The sequence below is a fragment of the Hippocampus comes genome, unplaced genomic scaffold (assembly GCF_001891065.2).
Source record: "Hippocampus comes isolate QL1 unplaced genomic scaffold, H_comes_QL1_v1.1 scaffold142, whole genome shotgun sequence".
In the NCBI taxonomy this organism is placed as follows: Eukaryota; Metazoa; Chordata; class Actinopteri; order Syngnathiformes; family Syngnathidae; genus Hippocampus; species Hippocampus comes.
In genome coordinates this window covers 383,474-407,699 of record NW_017805482.1, presented here as the reverse complement: position 1 = coordinate 407,699, position 24,226 = coordinate 383,474, and the positions used below count along the sequence as shown (strand labels likewise).

The 24,226-nt window shown below is 42.0% G+C and overlaps 3 protein-coding genes and 1 long non-coding RNA gene across 8 annotated transcripts in view; 2 read left to right on the top strand and 2 right to left on the bottom strand.

The window, feature by feature from the left end:
* The first annotated feature begins 18 nt into the window (after positions 1–18).
* zwilch (zwilch kinetochore protein) lies at positions 19–5,257 on the top strand. Of its 4 annotated transcripts, none has more exons than XM_019875935.1 (18): positions 19–165; positions 292–334; positions 409–504; positions 595–719; positions 951–1,138; positions 1,232–1,308; positions 1,382–1,537; positions 1,614–1,685; positions 1,918–2,011; positions 2,078–2,130; positions 2,755–2,848; positions 2,944–3,023; positions 3,113–3,269; positions 3,419–3,447; positions 3,514–3,650; positions 3,736–3,831; positions 4,484–4,599; positions 4,890–5,257. In XM_019875935.1, the coding sequence occupies exons 1-18, from the start codon at positions 116–118 to the stop codon at positions 4,958–4,960; spliced, it is 1,734 nt and encodes a 577-aa protein (XP_019731494.1). In that variant the 5' UTR covers positions 19–115; the 3' UTR covers positions 4,961–5,257. The 4 variants fall into 4 exon arrangements, with proteins under 4 accessions (XP_019731494.1, XP_019731492.1, XP_019731491.1 ...); XM_019875933.1 differs by having other exon boundaries at positions 4,878–5,257; XM_019875932.1 differs by lacking the exon at positions 4,890–5,257 and adding an exon at positions 4,697–4,786.
* Positions 5,006–11,566, bottom strand: lctlb (lactase-like b). Of its 2 annotated transcripts, XM_019875930.1 has the most exons (15): positions 11,269–11,566; positions 9,581–9,755; positions 9,261–9,421; positions 9,104–9,191; positions 8,781–8,890; positions 8,557–8,685; positions 8,386–8,481; positions 8,040–8,094; positions 7,793–7,954; positions 7,049–7,326; positions 6,850–6,976; positions 6,553–6,752; positions 6,311–6,374; positions 5,580–5,624; positions 5,006–5,420 (listed from the first exon to the last, which is right to left on the bottom strand). In XM_019875930.1, exons 2-15 carry the CDS (start codon positions 9,705–9,707, stop codon positions 5,305–5,307), a joined length of 1,758 nt encoding a protein of 585 aa, XP_019731489.1. In that variant the 5' UTR covers positions 9,708–9,755; positions 11,269–11,566; the 3' UTR covers positions 5,006–5,304. The 2 variants fall into 2 exon arrangements, with proteins under 2 accessions (XP_019731489.1, XP_019731490.1); XM_019875931.1 differs by lacking the exon at positions 5,580–5,624.
* A 75-nt stretch (positions 11,567–11,641) lies between these two features.
* Positions 11,642–13,895, bottom strand: snapc5 (small nuclear RNA activating complex, polypeptide 5). Its single transcript, XM_019875939.1, has 4 exons — positions 13,768–13,895; positions 12,656–12,776; positions 12,494–12,574; positions 11,642–12,378 (listed from the first exon to the last, which is right to left on the bottom strand). Exons 2-4 carry the CDS (start codon positions 12,743–12,745, stop codon positions 12,166–12,168), a joined length of 384 nt encoding a protein of 127 aa, XP_019731498.1. The 5' UTR covers positions 12,746–12,776; positions 13,768–13,895; the 3' UTR covers positions 11,642–12,165.
* A 70-nt stretch (positions 13,896–13,965) lies between these two features.
* Positions 13,966–24,226, top strand: part of LOC109519424 (uncharacterized) — a 25,036-nt gene continuing 14,775 nt past the window's right edge. The window contains exons 1-2 of the long non-coding RNA XR_002168963.1: positions 13,966–14,320; positions 14,776–14,839. This is a non-coding gene — a long non-coding RNA (uncharacterized LOC109519424). The remainder of the gene's footprint in view (positions 14,321–14,775; positions 14,840–24,226) is intronic.

Sequence of the window (24,226 nt, the reverse complement as noted above, 5' to 3'; positions counted from 1 at the left end):
ATTATTTGTTTGAACTCTGACCCTGTGACGTCATTTTAGCAGAGCGCGCGACAGTCAAAATCGAAACAGCAACAACCAGGTTGGAATAGCAACAAAAAGCGTTTCTTTTTCACTTATGGCCTCCAAGGTTTTATCAAGTGTGAAAGAGTTTTTTAATACACTCAGGTAAGCTAGACGTCTCGTCGCATTTTATTCGCTGTGAGATCGTTTAAATCAAAAAGCCTTGTTTTGGTAGCCGTTAGCTGTGAAGTGCACTAAATATTGAATTGTTCGTGGTTTTTTTCGGTACAGGAATCTTCAAGAAGATGAAAACAATCATTGTTACACTTATGAGGTAATTGCGTTTCCTGACGATCGTACGTTTTCGAATAGTTTTCTTATTTAGTCGTGAGTACCTCTTGCTTTCAGGATGAGATCCAAATATTGAAGAAGGATGGAGATAGAATTGCCGCTCTGAATTTATTGGACTACGAGGACCAGGAAGTCTTCATTTGTGAAAAAGCCGTGAGAACTTTTTAATTTTAAGAAAATTTTTGTTGACTGCCCGTAACTTATCTTTTTTTATTGATGAACTTTATTTCTGTTTGCTCATAGCTTCCTAAATTAAAAGATTCTGATGATGAGTCGACGCTTGAGACATCAATCTGCACAGACGACAATTTGTTAACCGCCCTTCAAACAGAACTGACACCACAGCCTCTCACCATCACAAAAGCAAGGTGCTTCCAGTCTGTTGGCATTTTCAAATAATCTCTTCTTCAACATTCTTAGGAAATAACATTATCCACCACAAGTGAGCTATTTTTAGAACAGGTTCACAGGCTACTCATGTGATCCGTGGGGGCGACCAGGTGCCTGTAGTCATCATATTAGTAACTCCTGATCAGGCGTAATGAAGCAGAAATATTTTTTTTCTTCTGTTTTTTTTTTTTTTTTTTTAAATTTTAAAGGCAGATGCTGTCCTGGTACACGTTATCTCAAAATGTCAACGTTCATGCTGTGGATGATCCTGCCCTACGACCTCTGTGGGTACGATGTGACATGTCGGATCCAGCTCGTACAACCTGGTTTGGAGCTGAAGGTGTCTGTGTGGCCAGTAAAATGTCTGGTGTTAAATTATACTCTGTTACATGCAAAGGTATTGTACAAGCACGGAATGCTTAATGCATCTTGAAACAAAATGAACCTCTGTGTGACTTTTTCAAAACATGTATTCCAACATAACTGTTAGGCCCTGTGAACAAAAGTGCACTCCTAACTTTAGACGAGTTGAAACAAGAGCACAAGAAAAGGCACCACCCATCCACGGTAAACCAACGTCGTACTATTCTACTTTGAGTTTGCTGTTACAAGATATGACTCCTTTTGTGACTGCCTCTAGATGGCAATTAAGGGAAGCGCACGGTTCAACATGTTTGGCTCCATTGTGGTTGAAAACTCAAAAATTGAATCACAAAGCAGCGTGACAGTGGATTTTAAGTGGAGCCACGTTGAGAATGTCCTCGAGACACCCCCGCTGTCCTCCACAGCTACACTAGTAAGCTGAATTTACACTCTCATGTCTTTTCTCAAACTGTAACGTACACCGTAACAAACCATTTAAAATGTTGCAGAATATTAAAGTTGCCACTGGAGACATGAGGAGCCCCATGTTTGAGATGTTCAGGGAGCTGCAGTTTCTTCAGGTATGTGAATTCCTCCAGTAAGGTGAGAATAGAGATTTCTTGTGTGCTGTGTTATAAAAACCTTGAAAAGCAAAAAATAAATGTTTGGTAGCTGCGACAAGTAAGTGCTACGGTGAATGTGGGTGCATGGATACATTTGACACACCAGAAAGGAATGTTTTTAGCAATCCTGCCAAATTTCAATGATTTAAAAAAAAATACGGCATTTTTTAACTGTTCTTTGTTCGCTCAGGTTCTTGCTGATGGTTTAAGAACTGGTGAGGTGGAGTGGTTGGATCCTTTGGAAAGCAAGTCAGCAGTGGATCTGACCACGGAGTACCTTGAAGGTATTTATTTCTTTTTTCAAGTTTTGCGGGTTTACCTGTAATAATACTTTTTTTTTTTTCTTTAAGAGCTACAGAGACTCACCATGTCACAACAGGAGCAGGGTTCAAAACCACCACAGGTACAGTAAAACAGAAACATATTTTCAGAAAATATCTATTTTTCACCTTTGGTGTGTCAATAAAAAATATTTTTGAATTTAAGGAAAAAAGGTATATACTTGCTTTTCATCAGTTAGTGAAAATGTATTTACAAAATTATATTTTATGCCACAATACACCTGTATTGCATTTACCGGTAATTGCTCCCCAAATATTTTATTGAATACAAATAATGCCAGATATATAAAGTGACAAGCAGAACAATTAAATGCTCCCCCATTAGATATTAGAAGGTACAATAATTGACTTGTGTATGCATTTTCTTCGAGTCGCTTTTTCTCATGTGAAATATGTGCCTTGGCTCAATAACGGTTGGGAAACGCTGATGTAATGTCCACAATGTATGAACCACGACATCAAGTGGTGTTGTCGCAGAATGAATATAAAATATGCCCGATTTAAAAAGAAATACCATATTAATTTCTCAATATACCTGATTTTATAAAAGATCTTTGAACTGTTCACTGTACATTATGTAAACAGCATTGTGTAGTTGACGGGTAGTTGGTTAACACTTGACCTTTTCACTGAGTGTGGCTGACACCCCATCCCACCTATTTATATTCTTTTGTTTGTTTCTAAAGACAGACCCTGAAACCGACCCTCCGCTTTTTCACTCTTTCCTGGTGCGAGGTGATTTGGATTTTGTGGAGCAGCTGTGGGTTCGCCTGAGAAAGAGTGAGTCAGTTCCGTCATTAGATAAACCCGAATTCATGTGGTTGTAACACAACTCAAGCAGCGGTTAAAAAAAAAAAAAAAAAATCATGTTCCAGGTGTTGTATGCTATCAAGACGTTAAAGACAGCCTGAAATTGGTCATCGAGGCCCTGACTTACGGCTACATCAAGCCGTGGGTAAGGCTTCTCTCAACTGCTTGACAAAGAGAAATGACAGGCTGCGTCATTGACTGCCATGTAATTTATATTATTTGTGTTGCCACCAGATTCACAGAGACAATAGCAGCTCTCTCTGCAAGCTCATCCTGCAGCCTTACCACCAGAAGATCGAGCACGTGTCGCTTACAGACCTCACACCTATCCAAATGTTGTTAGAAATGGGCCTTGACAAGATGAGGAAAGATTACTTCAACTACCTCATTGGTACACTCGAAACAACACTGCGAATCAGTATTTTGTACCCAAGGGATTGTCCTATTTGTCATTGATACATACATGTCATACAAAATGGAGTGCGCAACCTGTATAGCAAATGCATTGCCTTTTTACGATATTTCATCTCTTTTCCTCAGGGGAAGAATTGACAACTCCAAACAACTTGGTAAGCTTGGAGACATTTTTGCCATCGGCTGTAAAGCAGATATTGAGTATGTTTGACTCCACGCAGAGTTATTACCTGAACACAGAGGTGGATCTGCAGGAGCAGGTTATCCGACTGAGGAAACTGCACCATCTCCTGGAAGTAGTTGTGACCTGCAGAACATTCTTAGATTTGCCCTATGACAGACTCTTCCTCCTTACACAGTAGGTCACGTTTGCTCATTGCTTTTTTAAAAATGTTTTAACCCATTGCTAAAATTTTACTCTGTGCTCTTCTCCATTCTCGTAGGTTGTGTTTGCAGCACTACAAAACTTCCCCCTATGATGAGACACATGAGTTCCAACTGCAAATCAAACCGGCGTTGATCACTCATTTCTACCAGAGGTAAGGAAGACGGCCGCCCGCACAAAAGCTGCTCCGTTGTTTCCAAACTCTTTCACTTTAAATGCGCTATCCATGGCTTGAAAAGCTATGCCTTACCTTTGGTTTCGTTGTCATTCGTGTAGTGTTGGTTCAAATATGCTTGCAAGTAGGAAAAGTAACCTTCCACCGCAACTGCATTATTAGTTAGGCGGGAATCCCTTGCAGCAACTGATGAGTGCACTGAATTAAATGAATTGATTTAAAATGTCATCTATTTTCTTATCGTGCAGCTTTGGTCGGGGTGATTGGATTCATTTATTTGTGCACAGTTGGTGTGCTTTGAACAGTGTTTATCAACTCTTATTGAGTGAAGACACATACTTTGCTTGCATTTCAAAAAAATCTTATGCCACACCGCTAAACAAAAATGTCTGCTGATTCCATCTTAATTTAGGCACAAAAGTCAATTGTACATTCTGCCATCTAGTGGAAGAGCATGTAATTGTTCTGACTGTCACTTTACATAGCAGCCATTGATGGATGAACAAAGCGACATTATTTTTCTTGAATGTCGGCTTTTGCGGCACACCCAATGACCTCTGACACCACACGGGTTGTTCCTCACGACATGGAGACCGTGTCAGTGTTTCTATTTTGTTCACAATTACTACAGTGAGCATCCACTTGTGTGGGGAGTGGAAGTGTCCAGTGGGCAAGGGCCTCACATGGTCAAGACATCCTTACAGGTCAGCGACAGACCACTGGTTGATCACGTCATCTTTGAAACCGGTGAGTTTCGTCCACTCCAACACATCCAACTGAAAATTCCAGCCATGTACACAACATGTGATTTTTTTTTTTCTTCATCCTTCGCGTTTCAAAACAGCAAATGAAACAGTGGGCGACGAAAGCACAGAGTCTGTCTGCTTCTCCACCTTGGTGTGTTGCAGCCTTGTCAATTTTGCCTGAATTTACGTTTCGTCCACTCCAACACATCCAACTGAAAATTCCAGCCACGTACATAACATGTGATTCATTTTTTTTTCATCCTTCGCGTTTCAAAACAGCAAATGAAACAGTGAGCGACGATAGCACAGAGTCTGTCTGCTTCTCCACCTTGGTGTGCTGCAGCCTTGTCAATTTTGCCTGAATTTACGCAACAAGGCAATAGAAGAGGCGCTTCTTTTCATTCTCATTTTTTGTCAGGTAACTTAGCGCCACAAACCTCACAGGAAGAATTTTGTCCCCTGGCAACTTCCACAACCTTGAAGCAAAAACAAGACAGTGGGGTGGGCGCGATATTTCACAGCAATGTTTTAATGGGCAAGATTCAAAAAATGTTCAGCTTTCTTTGTTATGGCGAACACTTTTTCCACATCAAATTGAAATTCAACCAAAAAGAATGTATTTATGTGAACACACAATCCATTAAATATCTGATTCACTTCTTGTGCGAGTGGTTGTGTATTGCGGGGTTGTGACTGTGTGCACCATTTAGTTGCGCCTCTGGAGCAGGAACATGAGGAAGATGGCACTGAGTAAAATGGAGAGCGTGCAGACAGTCGGGACAACAATCTCAGTTACCATCTCCATGTGGCTGGTCAGCGGGTCTGTAAAAAACACACACTATTTAGAAACTTAAAAGCATTAGACGCTGCCAAAAAAACAAAGGCATGTCGCAGCACTCAAAGGGTTTTGAGTTTTTCAAACATGTTTCTTCTTATTTATCGTCCATAGTTTATCCCTTTTGAGCACAGGTGGTGTCTTACCATGTATAAGTCTTAGAATATTGGCAGCAGTACTCCGCTGATCCTCTATTAAAAAAAGAGAAATAACTCAGAGATGATGAACAATCATCGATAACCCTTTGAGTACTGCATGCATCTAGTAGGAACTCTCGCAACAAGCAGTTTTGCACCACCGCCAGGCCACTTCCAAAATTTCATCCTGCTATTCGATAGCCATCATCTTGTTTTGTCACTCGTAGCCGGAAACGTGGGCAAATGTTTAATCGCGGTCAAGCGGCACACTTCATGCAAGTTAATTGTTAGTGAAATGGTGAAGCGCGAGATCACAAAAACGGCACACTTGAAGTGAAGACTTGTACCCTCAAGCAAGTTCTAAACTTCATCATGCACAGGCCAAACCCTTGGCTTTTCGGCATGATCCGTTGCCTTTCTTCTAGCTGAGGGAGGGGCAAACAAAAAAGATATCTCAGATTTCCTTTGCTAGTTTTAGTATTTCCGCTTCCTGAATTTACTTTACCTCTGCCAAGGTAATTCGTTTGTCAGGTTTACACTCTGCTGAGTGCCAATCTAGTTGGATTCATTCATGTGTGAGGCAGTGTCGCATCGATAAAGTCAGATTGTCTTTTCTAATTTACGGTTTTCCTCTGAAGTTGGACATTTGAGGTCAGAATCTTTATTTGTTTACCCCAGCTAGTTGAGCAGTGGTGTTTTTTTGTTTTTTGTTTTTGTTTTTTTTAACATGGCAGACTGACCTGCAGCCAGGAGTTGGTTACTTGATGAGCAGGTCTCCATCGCTTTCCTCCTCCAGTTCTCAACCTGTAGAGAGGTTCACAGTCCAAATATAATGTTTACACTGGTGAGCAGTATTATTTATTCAGGTGCATTCTTTTTATTCCGATTTTTTTTTTTAAATACATTATGCTGAGATCCGCATATACAGCGTAATAATTAGTAGATTAGACTCTTTTATTTAATCCTAGCGAGTGCCTCCTACCTCTCTCTGATTGGGAAATCCATTGGAGCTGATGATGCGCTTGTAAAACTGAACGGAAGCTTTAGGATAGCGAGGCTTGTGCTTGTTCCTGAAGTCCACGTAATACAATCCAAATCTCTCACTGAAGCCTTCATCCCACTCAAACTTGTCCAGCAGGGACCAGGCGGTGTAACCTTTGACATTCACGCCATCTCTGAGCGCTGAGAGCGGGATGAGAATAAAATTCAGTTCCTTCTCATAGGCAAAAGACAAAAAAAAAAAAAAAAGACGTATGTGCAGGAGCTTTAGCGTGTTCACCTTTTAGCATCTCGTTGATGTAGTCTTTAAAGTACTGTATCCTCCAGACATCACACAGCTCTGTGCATTGCATCTTCTCGGATACTCCATTCTCAGTCACATAAATCATTGGGTTTCCATATTGAGTCTAAAAAAAAAAAAAAGAAAAAGAAATTCAATCAGGATTCCTTTCTCAGCTGAAAGTTGCATCAGTAGTCACCTTAACAAAATTGAGCATGCGTCGGAACCCCCACGGCACAGAGTAGAGCCACTCCGAACCAGGGTCAGGCCACTGGGGGTCAACCAGCTCGGCCAAGTCGCGATCCATGAAGAAGCTGCTGGTGCTGCGGCCCGGTGGATTATTCTTCTGGGTGATGTAGCGTGTAGTGAAGTGACTGATGCCCAGGAAGTCACAAGTACCCTTGACGTAGCTCTTCTCCTGGGGAGTGAATGTGGGCAGGCGAGATGCCCCGAGACCCTGCTGGACACTCTTCCTACCTGTGCAGAAACCCTCATAAAAAAAAAAGAACTGAAAGAGGCCGCAGTAAAGGCCTGGAAAAGCATTTTGAATGAAATGAAGTTCAAACAAAAGGTTTTCTGCCCTGAGTTGTGAAAAAACATCAGATGCAAATAAAAGCTGCAATTCTGAACTTTTGTCTCATATTCATCTTTTGATCTGAAACCCAAATGTCTTCAATGTACAACAAAAACAAGGGACTCAACTTTTCTGTTCCAATGCATTTGGAGGGAACTGTGGATGAGGATGCAAGCTAGTTAAAAGAAAGGCCTAGCCTAAGATTAAAACTCAAAGTCTTCCTTCTGTGGGCCACTGTGCTGCCCTCTCTTGCAATAAAACCTTTCGTTCAGTTCTTCCTTTATCTCTGCTACACTAATCAAAGCATTCACTGATTGTTTCCGAAGAACTTGCAGTTCTATTTGGCACTAAACTGTGATGTCAACTTGCCAATGAAGTCTTTCATCACTTGAGGGTAGTCTCCGTGAAAGACGGGCGTTGCAAACCAGCCGAGGGAGAACTGCACGTATCTCTCGGCTGCTTCGATGTCCTTCTGGTTGCTTATGTCTACGGGCTCTCCCCAGTCTGCTGTCAGGGAGATGCCCACAAGACCTGCAGATGCAGGAGGCAACGCTTAGAAAGAAAAAAACGGACTCAGAGAAATATATGCAGTGTGCTCAGTTGAGTGATCGCCTACCATTTTGTTTCGACCTCCACTGCGTATCGTACGTGTGCCAAACTTTGGCATGAGCCTGTGGGTGGGGGGAATCACATTTGAGATAATATGTTGTAACTTCTCAGTAAGGCCTTCCCTGGTGGCCCCGATTCAAATAATCAGGATTGTCATCAGGCTTCTGCAGAGCTCGCTGATGAGCTGATCATTTGAATCAGGTTAGGTTGGAAGAGGGAAACGTCTAAAAAACAGGTTGTGGCCCTCGAGGACCGGCGTTGGACACCCCTGGCCCATGGGGCTTCACGATCAGTGGTCCTGACCAATGGAACTATATCAGTAATGGGACCGTTTCACCCACCGCTGGTCCTACCTTAATAATGTGATGGGCAGCCCGGTATGCTCCAGTCCCTCTCGTCCTCAGTCCTGGGGCATGCTCACCTGTTTCATAGCCTTCCACCGCTACAGACTATATATTGATGAACATGTCAGACCTTATATACAGCAAAAATGTCAAATCCAACTGGATGCGATGCAAGCATACCCATGGATTGCTGAATGTAATCCAATACTTGACTCGGTTGCCGAATCTTTCGAAGCACAGGTTGGCGAAGTCATTGAAATGGTTGACCATGCTTATATTCTGCCATCCACCATATCGCTCTTGCAAGACCTCGAAAAAAACAGAATGAAGGGCCTCAATAAAGACCATGTATTATGGAGAGGGGGGTTGGCGGGGTGCTCGGCTTTTATTCTCTGCGCACCAACCTGCGGGAGATCCCAATGATACAAAGTTACAATGGGAGTGATCTTGCTGCCCAGCAGGTGATCAATCAGATCGTTGTAGTACTGAATTCCTTTTTCGTTGATATGATCAGCTGTGAATTGAATGTAGAAAAATACATTCATCACGCGACCACTTATAAAGTACACTTGCGGGTGTGTGTGTGTGTGTGTGTGTGTGTGTTGTGATGAAGAGAAGGGGAAATTTCAGCCACCGGTTTCCCCTCTACATTAGCGATTAAAGCAAAGGGAGTAAATGAGGAAATCCAAAAGAAAGAGTGTATGTGTCATTCATTGAAGTTGCTCACACTTAATGCCCGTGGGAATGAGTCGAGGCCAAGAGATGGAAAAGCGATAGTGGTTCAGTTTGAGCTCCCTCATCAGTGACACGTCATCCTGTAAAAAGCAATGGACTCTTTGTTGTGTGAAACGTGGCTGGTCATCACCTTCGGATCCTCCTCCTACCTTGACTTTATAGTAACCCTCACAAGAGGAATCCCCCGTGTCATTTTGTTGAATTTTGCCCCTTTTGTGACTGAACACGTCCCAGATGCTCAGGCCTTTTCCATCCTTATCCCAGGCTCCCTCTGTTTGATAGGCTGAACTGCCGGCACCCCACGAAAATCCTGACAGACAAATCGGTAGCGATCATTCGCCAATAAGGACACTAAGGGCTGCTGGAAATGGTTAAGGATTTGTAGTTTCGCTGGAAATGGCAATAAGCGGCTTTCTGTATCGTCTTTGCGAATTGTGGAAATAACATCGGTAGGTCGGGATGATCATACCAGCTGGAAAAGTGCCATAATAGAAGGAGCCGTGGTCGTTCTTTGTCCAGTCGAAGTCCTCAGTCGCAGACACACACAGCACCAACACAAGCACATGGCACACACCGAGGGCACAGCCAGACCACATGGTATTCTTCAGCCTGCGGCGCACTTGGGGTCTGGATCTCCTCTACTTCTGTCCACATAATTCACAATTTAGATGTACTGGATTGCAAAGTTTGATTTAGACATTTTCGACAAGTCACATATTTAGACAAAGAAGACAATCAAATGAAGTGGTTAAAATGCTACTTAGATGGACAAAATACATGCATATGTGTAAAATACATGACTTAACATATTCCATTTGGGATAATACATTCTTCAGTGCATATATAAAAGTTCCCTTATCCTAACGCAATGACAAAGGGTTTGAAGCAAACAACAAAATAACCCCCCCCCCCCACCACCCTTCAGTGCAAATGGGCTCTCTTGCCTAAAACTTATCATTCAAGCACGACACAAAACTGCTGAACAATAATCGTGAAACACAAGAATTCATTTTGGATTTTTTTTGCACTCAAAATCTGATATCAAGGTACCATGTTTACCCTAAATATTATTCAAAATCCGTGAAAAAAACATTCGGCCTACTCACGTACTATAGGGCAGTATAAGACACTGTGTAAGTGCCACTAAGTCATGTCTGCCATCTAGTGATAATTGCTGATATTACAACTAATAACTCCAGTTGACCCTTGCATATTTAAAATTCAGCACCGGTGGATTTGCGTATTTGCGATTTTGTTTTTGCTTTCTTTTATCCTAGAATTTTTTTCTTTTTTTTCCAAGGCTATTTTCCCTATTTCATGTGGAAAACATGTTTATCAGTGTTTGAAATAATCTTTTGGGTTTGCAAATATTAACAAATAATTCTTTAAAAAAAAAAAAATTATAATTTATCAAGGACCGCGGGCCGCCAGTTGCCCATGTCTGGCATAAAGGCATGTGATGGCGCCTGAGGGGTCCCTCATCCCAAACACTCCACTACATCCCCCCTCCCCCCATTCAAATTCGATGGGCTGTGAACTAATCTTGCTGAGGCTGACACAACTCAACTTTGATTTCACATCTGTAAGCAAAAACATTTTGCACATAAACGTGACATTCAGGTCCTATCACCACCCCACAGATATAAAAATGTTTAAATGTATTTTATAGAATTTGATGCAAGTGCAGATTAATGTCCACATTTTTTGGTCAAGAAAATGTATACATAAACATTTTAGAACATGCCTTGCAGATATATCCTAACACAAACGCACCGCAATACTCTGGATTATTTTATCGTAACATTAAGGGACAAAACGTTTGTGCAACTGTTAATATGCACCCATTATTATTATTGTCTTCCAGCATCAATTTGATCCACACTTCAAGATAGGCGATGTTAAACAATTTCACGGAAATTCAAAAACCGCTGAAATTCAACATTTTAAGACTGAATTTCCTTGCTACACATTAAAAAAAAATATCGGTGATATATTTACATTGTCAATATTAAAAACTTTTAAAAAATATTTAAACAGCTTTTAAAATACACTTAATTATACCTTAGACTGAGGAGCATGACATCCATCTCAAAAAAAGCTTCCAAATATGCTTCTTCAAACGACGCCTTTAAATGGAACAATCCCCAATCCAATTACCTGTCGTTTAAGAAGAGGTCATCTGTAGGAGGTGTCCGGTCAGTCCAGTCCCAGTGCAAATGTTTTTTTCTTTCCTGCTTCCTGGGACTGCGGCCCACCAAGTTGTAAAGCCGTGTACAGACGTATAGAGGAGAGCTCCCCTATTTTGGTCCACCTCCTGTCGTAGTGCACACGTGTGCAGAGCTGGCCCTGCTATGAGTTTCAAAGCTGGTCCTATTGTGAGGCCCGCTGCATTGTTGGAGCTGTTAGAAAATGCTGAATGGTTTGTTGGCAGAAAGTGTTTACACTGCATAACCCATTGACCTAGAGTACAGCAAGAATTAAAACATTGCTATCGGCTGTACTGGATTCACATCGACAAATCGAACAGGAATGGTTTTGACACATTATTTTAATAAGAAAATCATTTACGCTCATAATTCTCACCAAAGTCAAGTCAGTAACAAATGTAAATAAAAATTGTCTTCTAGAACATAAAAAAAAAAAACACATACCAAAACGTTTATTTTGTGCTTATGCTATTTTTCTATGGCCCAGCCATACCTATTAATGCTAACAGGCACGTTTCAACATTTGATTTGTGGTTTTCAGCTAAACAGTGGCACCCTATAGTCTGACTGATGGGGAAGAAGCATCTAAACATCAAAGGCTATTTTGGTGTGACGTTTCTATCTACACTTGAAACACAGATCATAAAACTTACTGACACCCTAATGCCTTTCATCAGTGGGAAGAATACGATATGAGCACCACATTTGAATCCAACAACCCCCAAACTCCGCGACAATAAATTAAATGAAAATATTACATCTGCGGACAAATAAACACATCTATATAACGTGTTGTTGGATTGTTTAAACACTGAGGTCACGTTACGCATCAAGGAAGTTAAGCAGCTCAGTAATCATCGTCATCTTCTTCATCATCATTCCCGTCGGGCACAAACCCAAACTCATTGTCGTCGTCTTCGTTCTCCTCTTCATTCTCCTCCTCTTCTTCTTCTTCTTCGTCCTCATCTTCTTCCTCTTCCTCCTCCATATCATAATCAGCAGCGGTGTTCAGCAGAAGCTTGGTGCAGTTTATCTTGTTTTCATCGTCGAGGTTGATGTCCTGAAGGCATCAGAACAGAGGGTTGATGATCATTGTACGTAAAGACAATATCTTGGAATCGTCTCATTAGAGTTTGCACTCTATCTGGTGAATCGGAGAGGTGCTGGTATGCTACCTCAATTTCTGGAGATGGGCATTCAGGTGCTGCTTCCTCAGTTTGAGCTCTTATGATTGATTTCAAAGCACCTTCTTCAAACTAAAACGCAGATTAAACATCCAGAAATGTATCATGTAAACCACTGGAAGCACAAAAACGGTTGAAATCTCCCACACTCACCTTTAACCTGTTCAGCTGGTCTTGTAGCATGACTTTGATTTTGAGGAGAGTCTCCTCTTCCTTTTTCAACTCCTGTAAGCGGCTGTGCATTTTTACTGGTTTTACGCCAGCATTTCACAAACTGAAATTGAATTGAGATCACGATTATATTCGGCTTCATTGTTGGAGCGCATCATAAGTATAAGTCAATGCGGATCACGACTAAAGAGGAGTTCTTGAGCAGTGATTAAGTAATACTACTGAATGCAAGGCATATATAAATATACAAGGTGTGTCAGATAGGTTCCCAGACTAGTCTCACAAAGGATATTTTTCAAAACCAAAATGAAAACTAATAATTTTCCCTTTCGGTGTTGGCCAGATGATCAACCAGCACATCTCTAAAGAGATGCTGACACATTTCCTTCCATTATTTCGAGATGAGGCAGAAATTGTGGCAGGACTACCTGCGGCTGCTTCACGATGACAACGTGCCCGCTCACAATGCCTTGAGCATCTGACAGCTCCTGGTTGAGGAAAACGTTGACATGCTGGAGCAATAATCTCCCTACTCCCCCGGACCTAGCTTTTTTTCCTCATTTCTACACTCAAGAGCATCATTAAGCGGACCTGTTTTGAAGATGTGAATGACCATCAAGATAGCCGTAACAAATGGCGATACCGAGGATTCCTGAAGAATCATTTCAGTGCATGAAGCACTCAGAGAAGGCTCTGGGGCAGGGGTAGAGCTTACTGTGCAATGTAAATGTATGCAGAGTGCAGTTGTACAATAGTGCAATGTGATTATTAAATATATACAGAGCTTCAGATGAATGATCGATCACGTACACGTACATGAATACAAATGATGGCATTCTTTTCCACACGTAAACATGGAACAAAGAGGCAATGGGGCGATTTGTATAACAGGCTATTATTAATAGCCTTGCATTCTGTAGCATTACGCGCCATTCAATCTTCACGAGTAAAAATGTGCAGTATAACAACTGTGATGTTGCAGAAAACGGATTTAAAGATGGAAATAAAATCTGTTCGGAATTCGGAATAAATGTAGTCCGCAAAATAACGTCGTGATGCTCATACATTTTTTTAAACTGGAACATTAACATTACCTCTCTTGGCCGTCGTGTTTACAGCTGCATATTAACGGAGAACTAGATGACGGAAGAAAAAACGGTGGCAAGTAGTCTGTTTTGGAAATAGCGATATATGAAGCAGTCGACAAGAGCATACCCCGCTTCCTGTTTACTTCCCGTATTACGCGTCACTTCCGTGTATTCGCCGTTCCAATCGAATTTTCATCACCAGTTTCTTGACTTACATCTTTACATTCGAAGGGATCAATTGTTTTTTGAGGACTTTATTCTCCTGTCATAGAACAAGATGTTTGACGAATTAAAACACATTTTACCTTTCTTTACATTCTTCACCCTTTAATAATTTAGTTTGACCTTTCTCACATCCTTCATACTTTTCACCCTTAAAATTGAGTAATTTAGTGCTGAAACCGAACATGTTTACCGAACAAATACCTTAATTTTCTGACATTCTAAATGAACATAAATGTAGCGTCAGATTTACTTGAAGTTTGGTGACATCTCGTGGTAAAAAAGGGTAACTAGCAATTGATACCGAAGTGCTCGTCTTCAACTCTTTTTTTACACGGTAAGAAATCTTCACCTGACATTCATCGCAGCTAAAAGTCAAGTAAAACCTGTCATGTTTATTTGAGAGAAAACCATTTTACCGCCTCGGTAGTAAAAAGTAGTTCACGTTTTCCCCAAAATTCTGTTTTTGTGCAGGACTCGACTGTCAATGCATGTCCACGTTCCTAAACTAAAGTGTCAAGTGGTGACATTATGGCATTAGGAACGCTAATTTGTAGCAAATCTCCAGTAGTTCATGATTTTAACCCTACTCATAAATTAAAGGGTCACCCCAGCTAGACCCCAGAAGGCAGGATATGCTAGCTCATGCTCCATTCACCTTGATGCATCGTATGCTCAGTTGTAACTGCTAATTGTCCCGTCCTCAGGATTGCAAGTGAACGCAATGCCAACTTATAAATTACATTCGATTTTCTGAGGAACACATCATGATTGTCCTCCCTTCCTCTACAGGCCTGCGTACAAAATCTTCACCCCTCTTCATTCTCCATTACATTGAAAGAGAACAAGTAAAAAGGTAATAAATCACAGATGGTGCTCGTTGATGTGAACAAGATCTGTTAATCAGTCGCCAAAATGTTTTAGAGGAGCAGAGCCTATTAGGTTCTTTATAGGATTCCTTGGCAAAATCATTCCAGATGTGAGCATTAATAATCACAGCACACTGGCACAACTGGAGACTAGCCGAAGCCCCGCCCTGAGGAACAATAAACTTGTCTCTCTTCTTATTCACGTCAACCTAAGTGTTAGAAGTAGTAGCTTCGCAAAACCTTCGGATCATTCCACATTTAACAAGAGTCTCGTGATATCATCTCTCAATGTTTGGATCTACACATTATGCACAAGTTTGCATATACAGTAGTGTTCTTTTTTTTTCAGGGTGGTGGGGGGCAGTGGACCGTCTAAAGTCGAACCATTCTAAAGTCATATAAGCTGGAACTTTGCCAATGTTTTCCAAATGTTAAATTCAGAACTATAGGGCACAAATGCTATGCGACCTCTCTTCATCATTGAGGACTTGTCATTTTTTTGGGTGTACGTTTTATATTAACAATCGTGAACTTACTCGTCCACTTTCATGACAGACACAGCTTTTGGTGCACATTCAGTTACAGTACTTTATTGAACAAACATAACAAGTACATTCACACACAAGCTGCAGGGAAGCAACTGCCAACCGTTATTCTGAACCACCAATAGCCACCTCAACATTAATTTACTGACTGCCACATCACTCACCAGGGCAGACCATCTTTTCAAGCCACACACATTCAAAGTCACAGATGCTACACTGTAGAATGTGATTGCGACCCCAAGAGAAGAAAAATAAAACCTGAACCTCACATGCATATTTTGTAATGTTATTAGGTATAATGCTTTAAACAAATATACATCCATAATTTTTTTTTTCTCGCACATTTTCATCAATCGCAAGGGGTGCTGGAACGAAAGTCTTGAAATGCACAAGGGACTACTGTAGCTTGCTTTACAAGTTCTGCAACATTGCATTTGCATTTATGAATTCATTGACCATTTATCAGAGTTGACGTGTCACACGTGCATTGATGTACAGGCCCATGCTTGATCGCACTTGGTCTTGCTTGAGAGACTGAAATTGGAGCTGTGTGTCAGCGTAGTTGCGCCCTGAAGAATTTTGGGAGGTCAGATGAAGAAGTGCTCTGAGAAGCCAGCAAGTCCACTGCAGCTGCCGCCCTCTCCAGCACCCACACGAGAGGCCCCTGCAGTGGCACCCGTGTTCCCGTGTGGTAGCTTGCAAGTGGCTAATGCGACGCAGTTATCACCCCAGACGCAGTTGCTTTCTCCTTGTCATCACACATACTGCACCGCCGCTCCGACAGTTCCTTTCCCCAATCAAAGTCGCCAGCGTGGCTTAATGGCAGTTGAGGCCACGGCTCAGTCACCCTACATGTGGCTGCGAGCGGCCGTCTGCTATGCTTGTCGAGCGTTTGATGGTGCTCCCACAGTCTGTGGAATGCCGGCCGTGCTGGGCGTGTTGGAAAAGGGGCCTCCCATAAGGAGAGGAGGAAAGGAGGCGGGAGAACATAAAAGAGAAGGTGGAGGGGTGGAGGGATGACCTTTGAACGGCGCAGTCAGGCCAGTAAAACGAAGCATAAGAGCATTGCAAAAGTGGAGGGATGAAAAGTGAGAGAAGTTGATTATCCAGAGTGAAAGATGATACGACGAGAGTTTGTGCTGTGATAGGGTAGTGAAGGGTTAAAGAGGTCATATGTTTGTTTTTTTTAAGAACTTGACTTCATTTCAGTTTCTGAACCAAAGCCCCCCATTATGACAGCATTGTAGTAACAATTGCTGCTGTTTCACAAACGAATGCGTTATTGATTGCCGTGATGTTCTCTCGGTGAGGTGAAGGGAAACGAGGGGGTGGCAGTTCCAGGATGTTCTCTCTCAAGCGTTCCAGTGAGGTGGATGCGAGCCTTGGGCGCCTGTGAAAGGAAAGACTCATGTGATTCGGGGGCCTTTGTTTCCAAGGAACTACCTCAGCCTTTACATATCCGTTTCCGACCTCCCACACACATACAGTATAGTCGTGCATATCTGCACGCACACATTTCTGACCAAATTATCAGGATTGCGTTCACTCTCATAATCACGTTTGAGAGGCGTACAGATATGGATGCATACGTTGCTGGCAAATAACTAGACCTGCTAAGGCGCAGGAAAAAAGAAAACAATAGATTCACTTTAAGCCAGGAGAGGTGGAAACGGACATTCGAATACCAAACCACAGAACTTTGAGGCTGATGTGTGAACTGCAAAGACAAAAGTGGACCAAAAAAAAAAAGTTTATTTTTTTGTGTGTGTTTTACCAGTTTTAAAAATATAGAGAGAGAGCCTTACTGCAAAAAAAATGTTAACTTGTTAGTCATTATGCATATTCATTTTAATGTATGCAAATTAAAACCCCAAATCATCTTACATTTCCACAGTATGGGACTAATAATGATGATCTTGTCTTAATTGTGAAATATTGAAGCAGACTTACGGTCAACATCAGAATGAGAGCATATCTGCAAATAATAGTCAGAATAAAAGATTCCTATGATAGAAGGATGGTCCTCTGCATGTTGCTCCTGTTACAATGAGTAGCAAGATAAACGAAGGTTCACGCTATCACAAAGCATTGCCTTGATGTTTTTGTTGGTTAAATAACAAATTTATGCCCTCATTTTGTTGCGCATGTACTAAAGTGAGATTTTACCGGAAGTGTCAAACATTATGTTCATTTTCCCCCATGCGGATGACGCTTGGTTTATTAAAACAGAGGAAGGGCCACCGGCTCTTGTTTTGGCTCGCTTGTCTTCAAAACAAAACTGAAATAGCTTGGTGTTTACGTCCATGTTTTGAACGTCCAGTCGAGATACTCGTTAAAAACACAGGGCAGTAAAACCCGTTCTAATTTCTTGTCAGTAAGTCACTGTGAGTGAGTCATCACACATAAAATACAGTACTTGATTTCTACATGGTGTCAAGAATAATTCTACAGCATCCAGTCCAACAGGATAAGCTAACATTAGCTCATCCAACAGGATAAGCTAACGTTAGCTTGGGTCTTCACATTTGGAACATTTCTGCTCTACCAATGAATGACCAGCAGTGGTTTTCATTACCCATACAGCATCGGCTCAGCACACGACGAACCCCACTTGATCCAGTTTTTCGAAATATTCTGGCCCTGATATAACTTTTGGGGGTGCCAGTGAAAACCTTTCATGGCCATGCCGAGCAGAATGGGAAAGGAGCATTCATTTCTCAGTGAATAATGCGTGAATCTTATTGTTCATGGTGTACTTTACAATTCAGCGCCGATCTGAATAAAGATTGTCCGGCTTTAAAAGAGATCTGCGCTGGACCGAGTGTCTCTATTTTCGTGTTCTGTTTTCACTCATTGAGTCGGAAGTATGAGCTTTTCCTTGAGACTGCACATTGAAAAACTACTGTTGCATCCCAGTGGACATGTTGTCATGAGATCAGAAGATGATTGATAGTAGCGTTAATCGTAGATGAACTACAGCACAGGGGATGTGTTTTCACAGTGTTTTTTTTTTTTTTTTGGTCCATCAGCACTGTGTGTGTTCGTGTGTGTATGGCGAGGTTCCCGCTGATGCCGATAATGCTGTTCTCATTTATCAAGTGTAGCAGTAGTTAAAGCCAAACCTTACTTGTGTTTGATCAGCATTTTATTATCTGAAAAGATCGAGGTGACACACAAGGAAAATACGGGTGCGTTTCATAAGTCTGTGTCATTTTACGTCATCTTGTATCTCAGTGACTGCTGAAGATATGAAAAGCCAACTTATATTTCCTGAAAAAATTGATGCTTAGGTGAATCATTCACACTGTCATTTTTTTTAAAAATGAAAAAAAAACACAACAACTGGGGTCAAATTTTCCTGCAGTCTGAACATAGCCAAAACGCCGACTTTTACCGAGTGAATGGTATTATTAGTAGATAGCCATGAAATCAGTGCACACCACGTTTTACTTAAAAAAAAAAAAAAAAAAGATTTTGACGTAACAATGGTCTGACAAGACCACCGCAGTGGAAAGCTTAATTCACCTTTCTCGTGAAACCGGTTTTATCTTGCTAACCAAGGAAGGAGTTTTTGTAAAGCGACATACAGAAGACTTATGAAACACCCTGTCGAGTTGCGTCCCCTGTTCAGATGGGACTTATTTATGTGGGACGGGTTGAAAGTGTCTGCAGAGGTATACTGCGGTGTGCAAAATGGAAAAGATTTGCAGTATGTTTGGATCTCGTGGAAGTGGGAAAGTTAGTGTGTGTGTGTTTTGAGAAAAAGACAAATGCCTGGAAAACTGAACAGAGACCCAACGTGTTGGCAGATCCAGGATGTAAGGCGATCCAATGTAACCGCAGTAAAACAACGGAGGCTGGCCTGAAATGGAACGAGCGGCTTCGCGCAGCAGGCAGGGGAATGCCACAGGTCACGGCATGGGGATTTGGCCCTGATATGATGCGGTTTGCCAAGGCAGAGTGGGCGGCAGTTTGCAACCCGAGTTGCAATGAAGTCCTCGATCACAACTGAAATTTGTAAACTGATTGACCACCCGTACTCTCAGCGTTCTTGTTCCACTGGCCTTTCTCCTGCCTTCACCAGAACAAGACTGTGACGTGATTAATGATTTTCCTTCCTCTCCCTTACTCCCTGTCCTCTCCCTCATACTGTAGACCTTCACATGCTGGTTCTTTGGCAGGTCCTTCACCTCCCTTGACACCTCAAGTTCAACATGCTTGTCATGTCAGACCAACCAGGAGAAAATTATTTCTCCGCCGTTGGCTTGCGATAATGGTTCCATCTCTCATTTTTTAAATTTTTTTATTTTTTGTCGATTGGTCAGTTAGAAACACCCAATCGCCTCCCCACATAATGTGATGAAAGATGCATTGGAATGGGGTAAGATAAATCCCTTTGACTCCTTCCATCTTCGACTGAAAGGGGGAATCAACAAGACATTTTTTGATCAAGTAGTATAGCTCAGGTCGGTTCTCCACGATTCAGTTGGAACACTAAATCTTCAATAATTATGTCAACCATCGAACGGACGCTTTGTTTAGCCCTATTCATTCTATTTAACAAATCTAATTTAGCTGCACAGAATGTGAATGAGAATGCGTTCCATCCTGCTTAATCTTCATGCACATGGTGTGTTAAGTAAAAAAATTCTTATCATTTCATCTCCAGCAAATAGTGCCAACAAAGGCATTTGAGCATTCCTCACATGCCTCTCCGAAATACTATGTTGGATTGGCAAATTGAGAGTCACGGCCTCGAAATTGAAAGTTAGCAGCAAAAAGCCGATCAAGAGTGAAAGCGTGAAAATGACAACGGCAAACCTTGTCCTATGGTCCAATCGCAAAGTCTAGAATTGGAAAGAGTTGATTTCCCCACGCCACTGTGAAGATAGCAACCCATGCTAATGACGGCGCAAGGCTGAGAGGACTCATTGGTTGGAGGAATGTGTGAACACGGTGACAAAAACCATTTATTTACAGGGCACTTCCACTGTGAGGTCTCGCACCAGCGGCCCAAGTGCAAACCCAGAGAAGGCGCAGCTGTGTGTGACCGCTGTAGCGCTAGCGCCGCAGGCTTTGATCGCCCCCAACGTGAGAGCGCTCCTGATCTCCGCGAACACCGCCCATCTTGTCCGATATCCTGGGTGTACAAAGTGAGACATTCCAGACATGCGAACTACCCGTGACGAATGATGAACCCATTTTCCACTTTCCAGTGCTGTGGGACTCTTGGCATGATAAATTAAGTTTTTCTCTGACAGTCCAGCTTCAACAACCAGGTCAACACCGCAGAATGGTTTGGCTTGGAGCGGTTTGGATTATTATTTTATGTATGTGAGCCTCTGGGTTGCGGCTAGAAGATATTTCAAGTTGACTTTTTGCACTCGGCATGCCGACAGCACTGTGGGGACGATATGTCATGAGTTTATTGCTTATTGGATTAAATTAATTTGATTACGAATCGTAGACACACCGTAGTAAAAAAGTTGGTGTTTATTCAAGTCATAACCGTTAGACGTATAAATACAATCTGTTACTGCCAGATTAGTGAGTAATGCTGTTGCTTTTGATAGGATTCCAACGTTTCATATTTTTATGTGGCTGGATGAGATATGTCGTCTCATTTCATAGCTAAAGTTCAAGGTTCTGCTCGATGTTAAAAAAAAAACAAAAAAAAATGTCAAAGAATGTTAGTGGTTTATCCAAATTTATTTTCATGAGAAACTCTCCTAATTCTCTTCTTGTATTGTATCACCAAGTCACCCGGGACTGATAGGAAGCACAATGAAAAGGCGACTAGGTTCTTGAATTATGCTACTGGTTTCTTTTTGAATCTTTGTTTTATTACCGGTACATTTATTTGTTTTGAGGAGGTGTATGCATCATCAAAACAAAACAAAACAAAACAAAACAAAACAATAGACTGTACAAGTTGGCTGTCAAACCATTTTGTGGCCACTTGTATGTGCCTGATGAACTAACTTTAAGCAACAGTTTGCAGTGAACAATTCTTCCAAAAAGAGACTTCGGGGTGTTTACTGCCACTCCCAGTTGATGCTGACTGTGTAAATAAACATAAAGAGAAATACATGTTGCGTATTTAAAGCAACCACTCGACTTCACCTTCCCCTACTGTAATGCTAACACACAGTACAAAATGGAGTAGCTGGGCTAACGAATAGCATAGCTAGTCGCAGTGCTATCGCTAAATTAATGTATATTTGAACACGAATGGTGCATCAGTGTATGAAGGCACATAAGATAACAATACTCACAGGCATATTTCCTTATCCTCTGCGCAGAATGACTGTTTTTACAATTTACTGAGTTACAGTTGTTGTCTTTTTCGTTTGTCTTCCTGGCTGTATTATAGAAAAAGCATGTTGCAATTGTTGTTGTTTTTTTTAAAACCTTGAATTTAAGTGCATTTATTCAGTGGTGGGGGGCGGGGGGTAGCACATAAAGAAATAATTATTTAACATCAAATGAAATCATGTGTGCCACAGTTATTAGCACCCCCGATGTTAACACTTTGTACAGGCCCTATATGCCAACAAAACAACATGGAATCTTCTCCTATGATGTTTCACAAGATGGGGGAGATCAGAAAGATGTCTCTTAAGCATTCCTCTTTGCACAACCTTTCTAATTCACCCAGTGACGTGAGTCCGCTCCTTTTCATCCTCCTCTTTAGCTCATTCAGTGAACCATTTCTACAATTTTCAGTATGAGAGTAAGCTTGCGCAATAAGAATTTAATTTATCTGAAGGCTTTTAAAACATCTTAACCAGTGGTGCCAACAATTATGGAGAGTTAAGTATTTAAGGGGCTGAAAATTATGCGATTGACACCATAAAAATGACATCATAATTATTACTTTTTGACTGAAATTGATATTCACATATGACTCAAAAGTAAATCTGGTTTAAGTTTTACTTCTCTAAATGCGCCTGACTATTGTAAGGGCCTATGACAAGTATGCACAACTTGCTGTATTGAAAGAGGATACTGCCAGAAGTGGCGTATTCACCTTTCGCTCATTACTAGACAAAGTTGAAGCGGTCTGTCATGACTCTGGGTTACATTGTTGGGCCAGTCAGGAAGTGTTATGGAGGGGGAGTGGGGGGCGTTGCCAGGCAACAGGGTGGGCAACTTGGCGTAATGAGCGCAGGGCTCAGGAGCTGTCTGCTCAGTGTTCCAGGCCCTGACAAGAACAGACAGGCTGGCCCGGGACGGCCTGCATGGAGCTGCCACCACGGCCACCTGCTCACAGCAATCATCACCAGCGCTCCGGCCAGCCACCGATACAGCATACAGGCCCAATTAAGAGCTCGGCATGTCCCCCTCCAGCCAGCCATCACGAACACTACAGTGAGTTTGACAAGGGTGCCTTTTTTCCCCCGAACAATCTCTAATTAACAACATTGGTCGTGGCGAGGTTGGGCTGCTGAAGAGGCCCGAGCAAGAAGAGGCCTGGCCTCTGCTCGGGTAATCAGCTTAAATACAAGTTTATTTCCTGCCCCCTGTGCCTCGCCGCTTCCAGCAGCGATTGCATTTTTGTATCTGTTTACCTCCAATTTCCTCCCATTGCTAATGTGTCTTGCAGACACACTGTCACTTCCACTTGAGGCGGCGTTTGCTGATCTTGAGATCTGACTGCTTCAGTGCAGTGTCGGAAGTTGGTTCTCAACATAACACGAGGATGAAAAATTGGGAATCATGGATTCAAAATTGGAACTTTCACTCAGGATAGATGTGGCATCAAACCAAATCCCAGGGCTAAAACGGAGCTGGTGAGGTGACCTCATTACCAGCGCAGGATTAAGTGTGTTTCAGCCGAGGGCAGAGAAGGCGGTGGAATTTCCTTTCATTGGGGAGGTGTTATTGTTGGAAAGCTGAATAGAAACCGAGCAAGCGAGATGAAATGTCTTTAGTCCCGATGAACGACTGCCACTACTGATTGTATGGAATTATGTCTAATCATGTGTCTCGACAAATTCAAACAAACGTCAGATTGGCTCTTAAACCAGACGTGACAAATATGGGTTGCACTTGATATCCGTTATTATAAAATAGATTTGCCGTTGCGTTTTTCATCCCGGTGCTGTGGGTGTCTGGTTTCGGCAAAGTGAGAACATGCATCTCCATCGTTAAGTTTTCCACGGTTTCATGTAATTAAGGTTTGTTTGTAATGATACAGCACTGCGCTTGACTTTTGGCATGCTGTCGGAACACTTTTTTTGATCATTCACCTCGCTAGCTCCTTTAAAAAAAAAAGTCCTTTGTTTTGGAACAGAGGCTGAGATCACTATTGTTTAGCTGAGCATTCTTTGGGTGTATTGCTTTTGTTTTTGAAATGAGTGTGAGTTCCAAAGCTTGGTGGCGTGGTGGTAATTTTCTAGGCTAGTCTGATCGACTTCATGTTGTCTTCTCCACTCACTAGATCAGGGGTGTCAAACATACGGCCCGCGGGCCGGATCCGGCCCGCAAAGGAGTTTAATCCGGCCCGCGAGATGATTATGTAAAGCAGTGGTGTCAAACATACGGCCCGCGGGCCGGAACCGGCCCGCAAGTAGGTTCAATCAGGCCCGCAGGATAATGTAAAAGTGAAAAAAATGCATTAAAGACACAGAATTAATATTTTTAATCAGGTGCAATTCATTGAGTATCCGCAAGGGGACACAGTTTTGATCAGAGAAGAAGACAACAGCAGCCTCAGTCTGTCACTGAGACAGACCCATGACAGCAGACGCTATCAATAGCACTCTCACATTTACACATTTAATAGCACTCTCCTTAGTTTGTAAGGTGTAGGCAGGGATTACATTT

What these genes read in the sequence shown, in the direction of transcription:
- lctlb (XM_019875930.1), bottom strand. Translation starts at nt 9,707, where the DNA reads ATGTGGTCTGGCTGTGCCCTCGGTGTGTGCCATGTGCTTGTGTTGGTG. An exon ending in TTATGGCACTTTTCCAGCTG is followed by an intron (nt 9,422 to 9,580) that starts GTATGATCATCC and finishes TTTGTCTGTCAG; the next exon opens with GATTTTCGTGGGGTGCCGGC. An exon ending in TTACATTCAGCAATCCATGG is followed by an intron (nt 8,482 to 8,556) that starts GTATGCTTGCAT and finishes ATCAATATATAG; the next exon opens with TCTGTAGCGGTGGAAGGCTA.
- snapc5 (XM_019875939.1), bottom strand. Translation starts at nt 12,745, where the DNA reads ATGCACAGCCGCTTACAGGAGTTGAAAAAGGAAGAGGAGACTCTCCTC. An exon ending in ACCAGCTGAACAGGTTAAAG is followed by an intron (nt 12,575 to 12,655) that starts GTGAGTGTGGGA and finishes TCTGCGTTTTAG; the next exon opens with TTTGAAGAAGGTGCTTTGAA. An exon ending in GCCCATCTCCAGAAATTGAG is followed by an intron (nt 12,379 to 12,493) that starts GTAGCATACCAG and finishes TGATGCCTTCAG; the next exon opens with GACATCAACCTCGACGATGA.
- zwilch (XM_019875933.1), top strand. Translation starts at nt 116, where the DNA reads ATGGCCTCCAAGGTTTTATCAAGTGTGAAAGAGTTTTTTAATACACTC. An exon ending in CTCACCATCACAAAAGCAAG is followed by an intron (nt 720 to 950) that starts GTGCTTCCAGTC and finishes TAAATTTTAAAG; the next exon opens with GCAGATGCTGTCCTGGTACA. An exon ending in AAAGGCACCACCCATCCACG is followed by an intron (nt 1,309 to 1,381) that starts GTAAACCAACGT and finishes GACTGCCTCTAG; the next exon opens with ATGGCAATTAAGGGAAGCGC.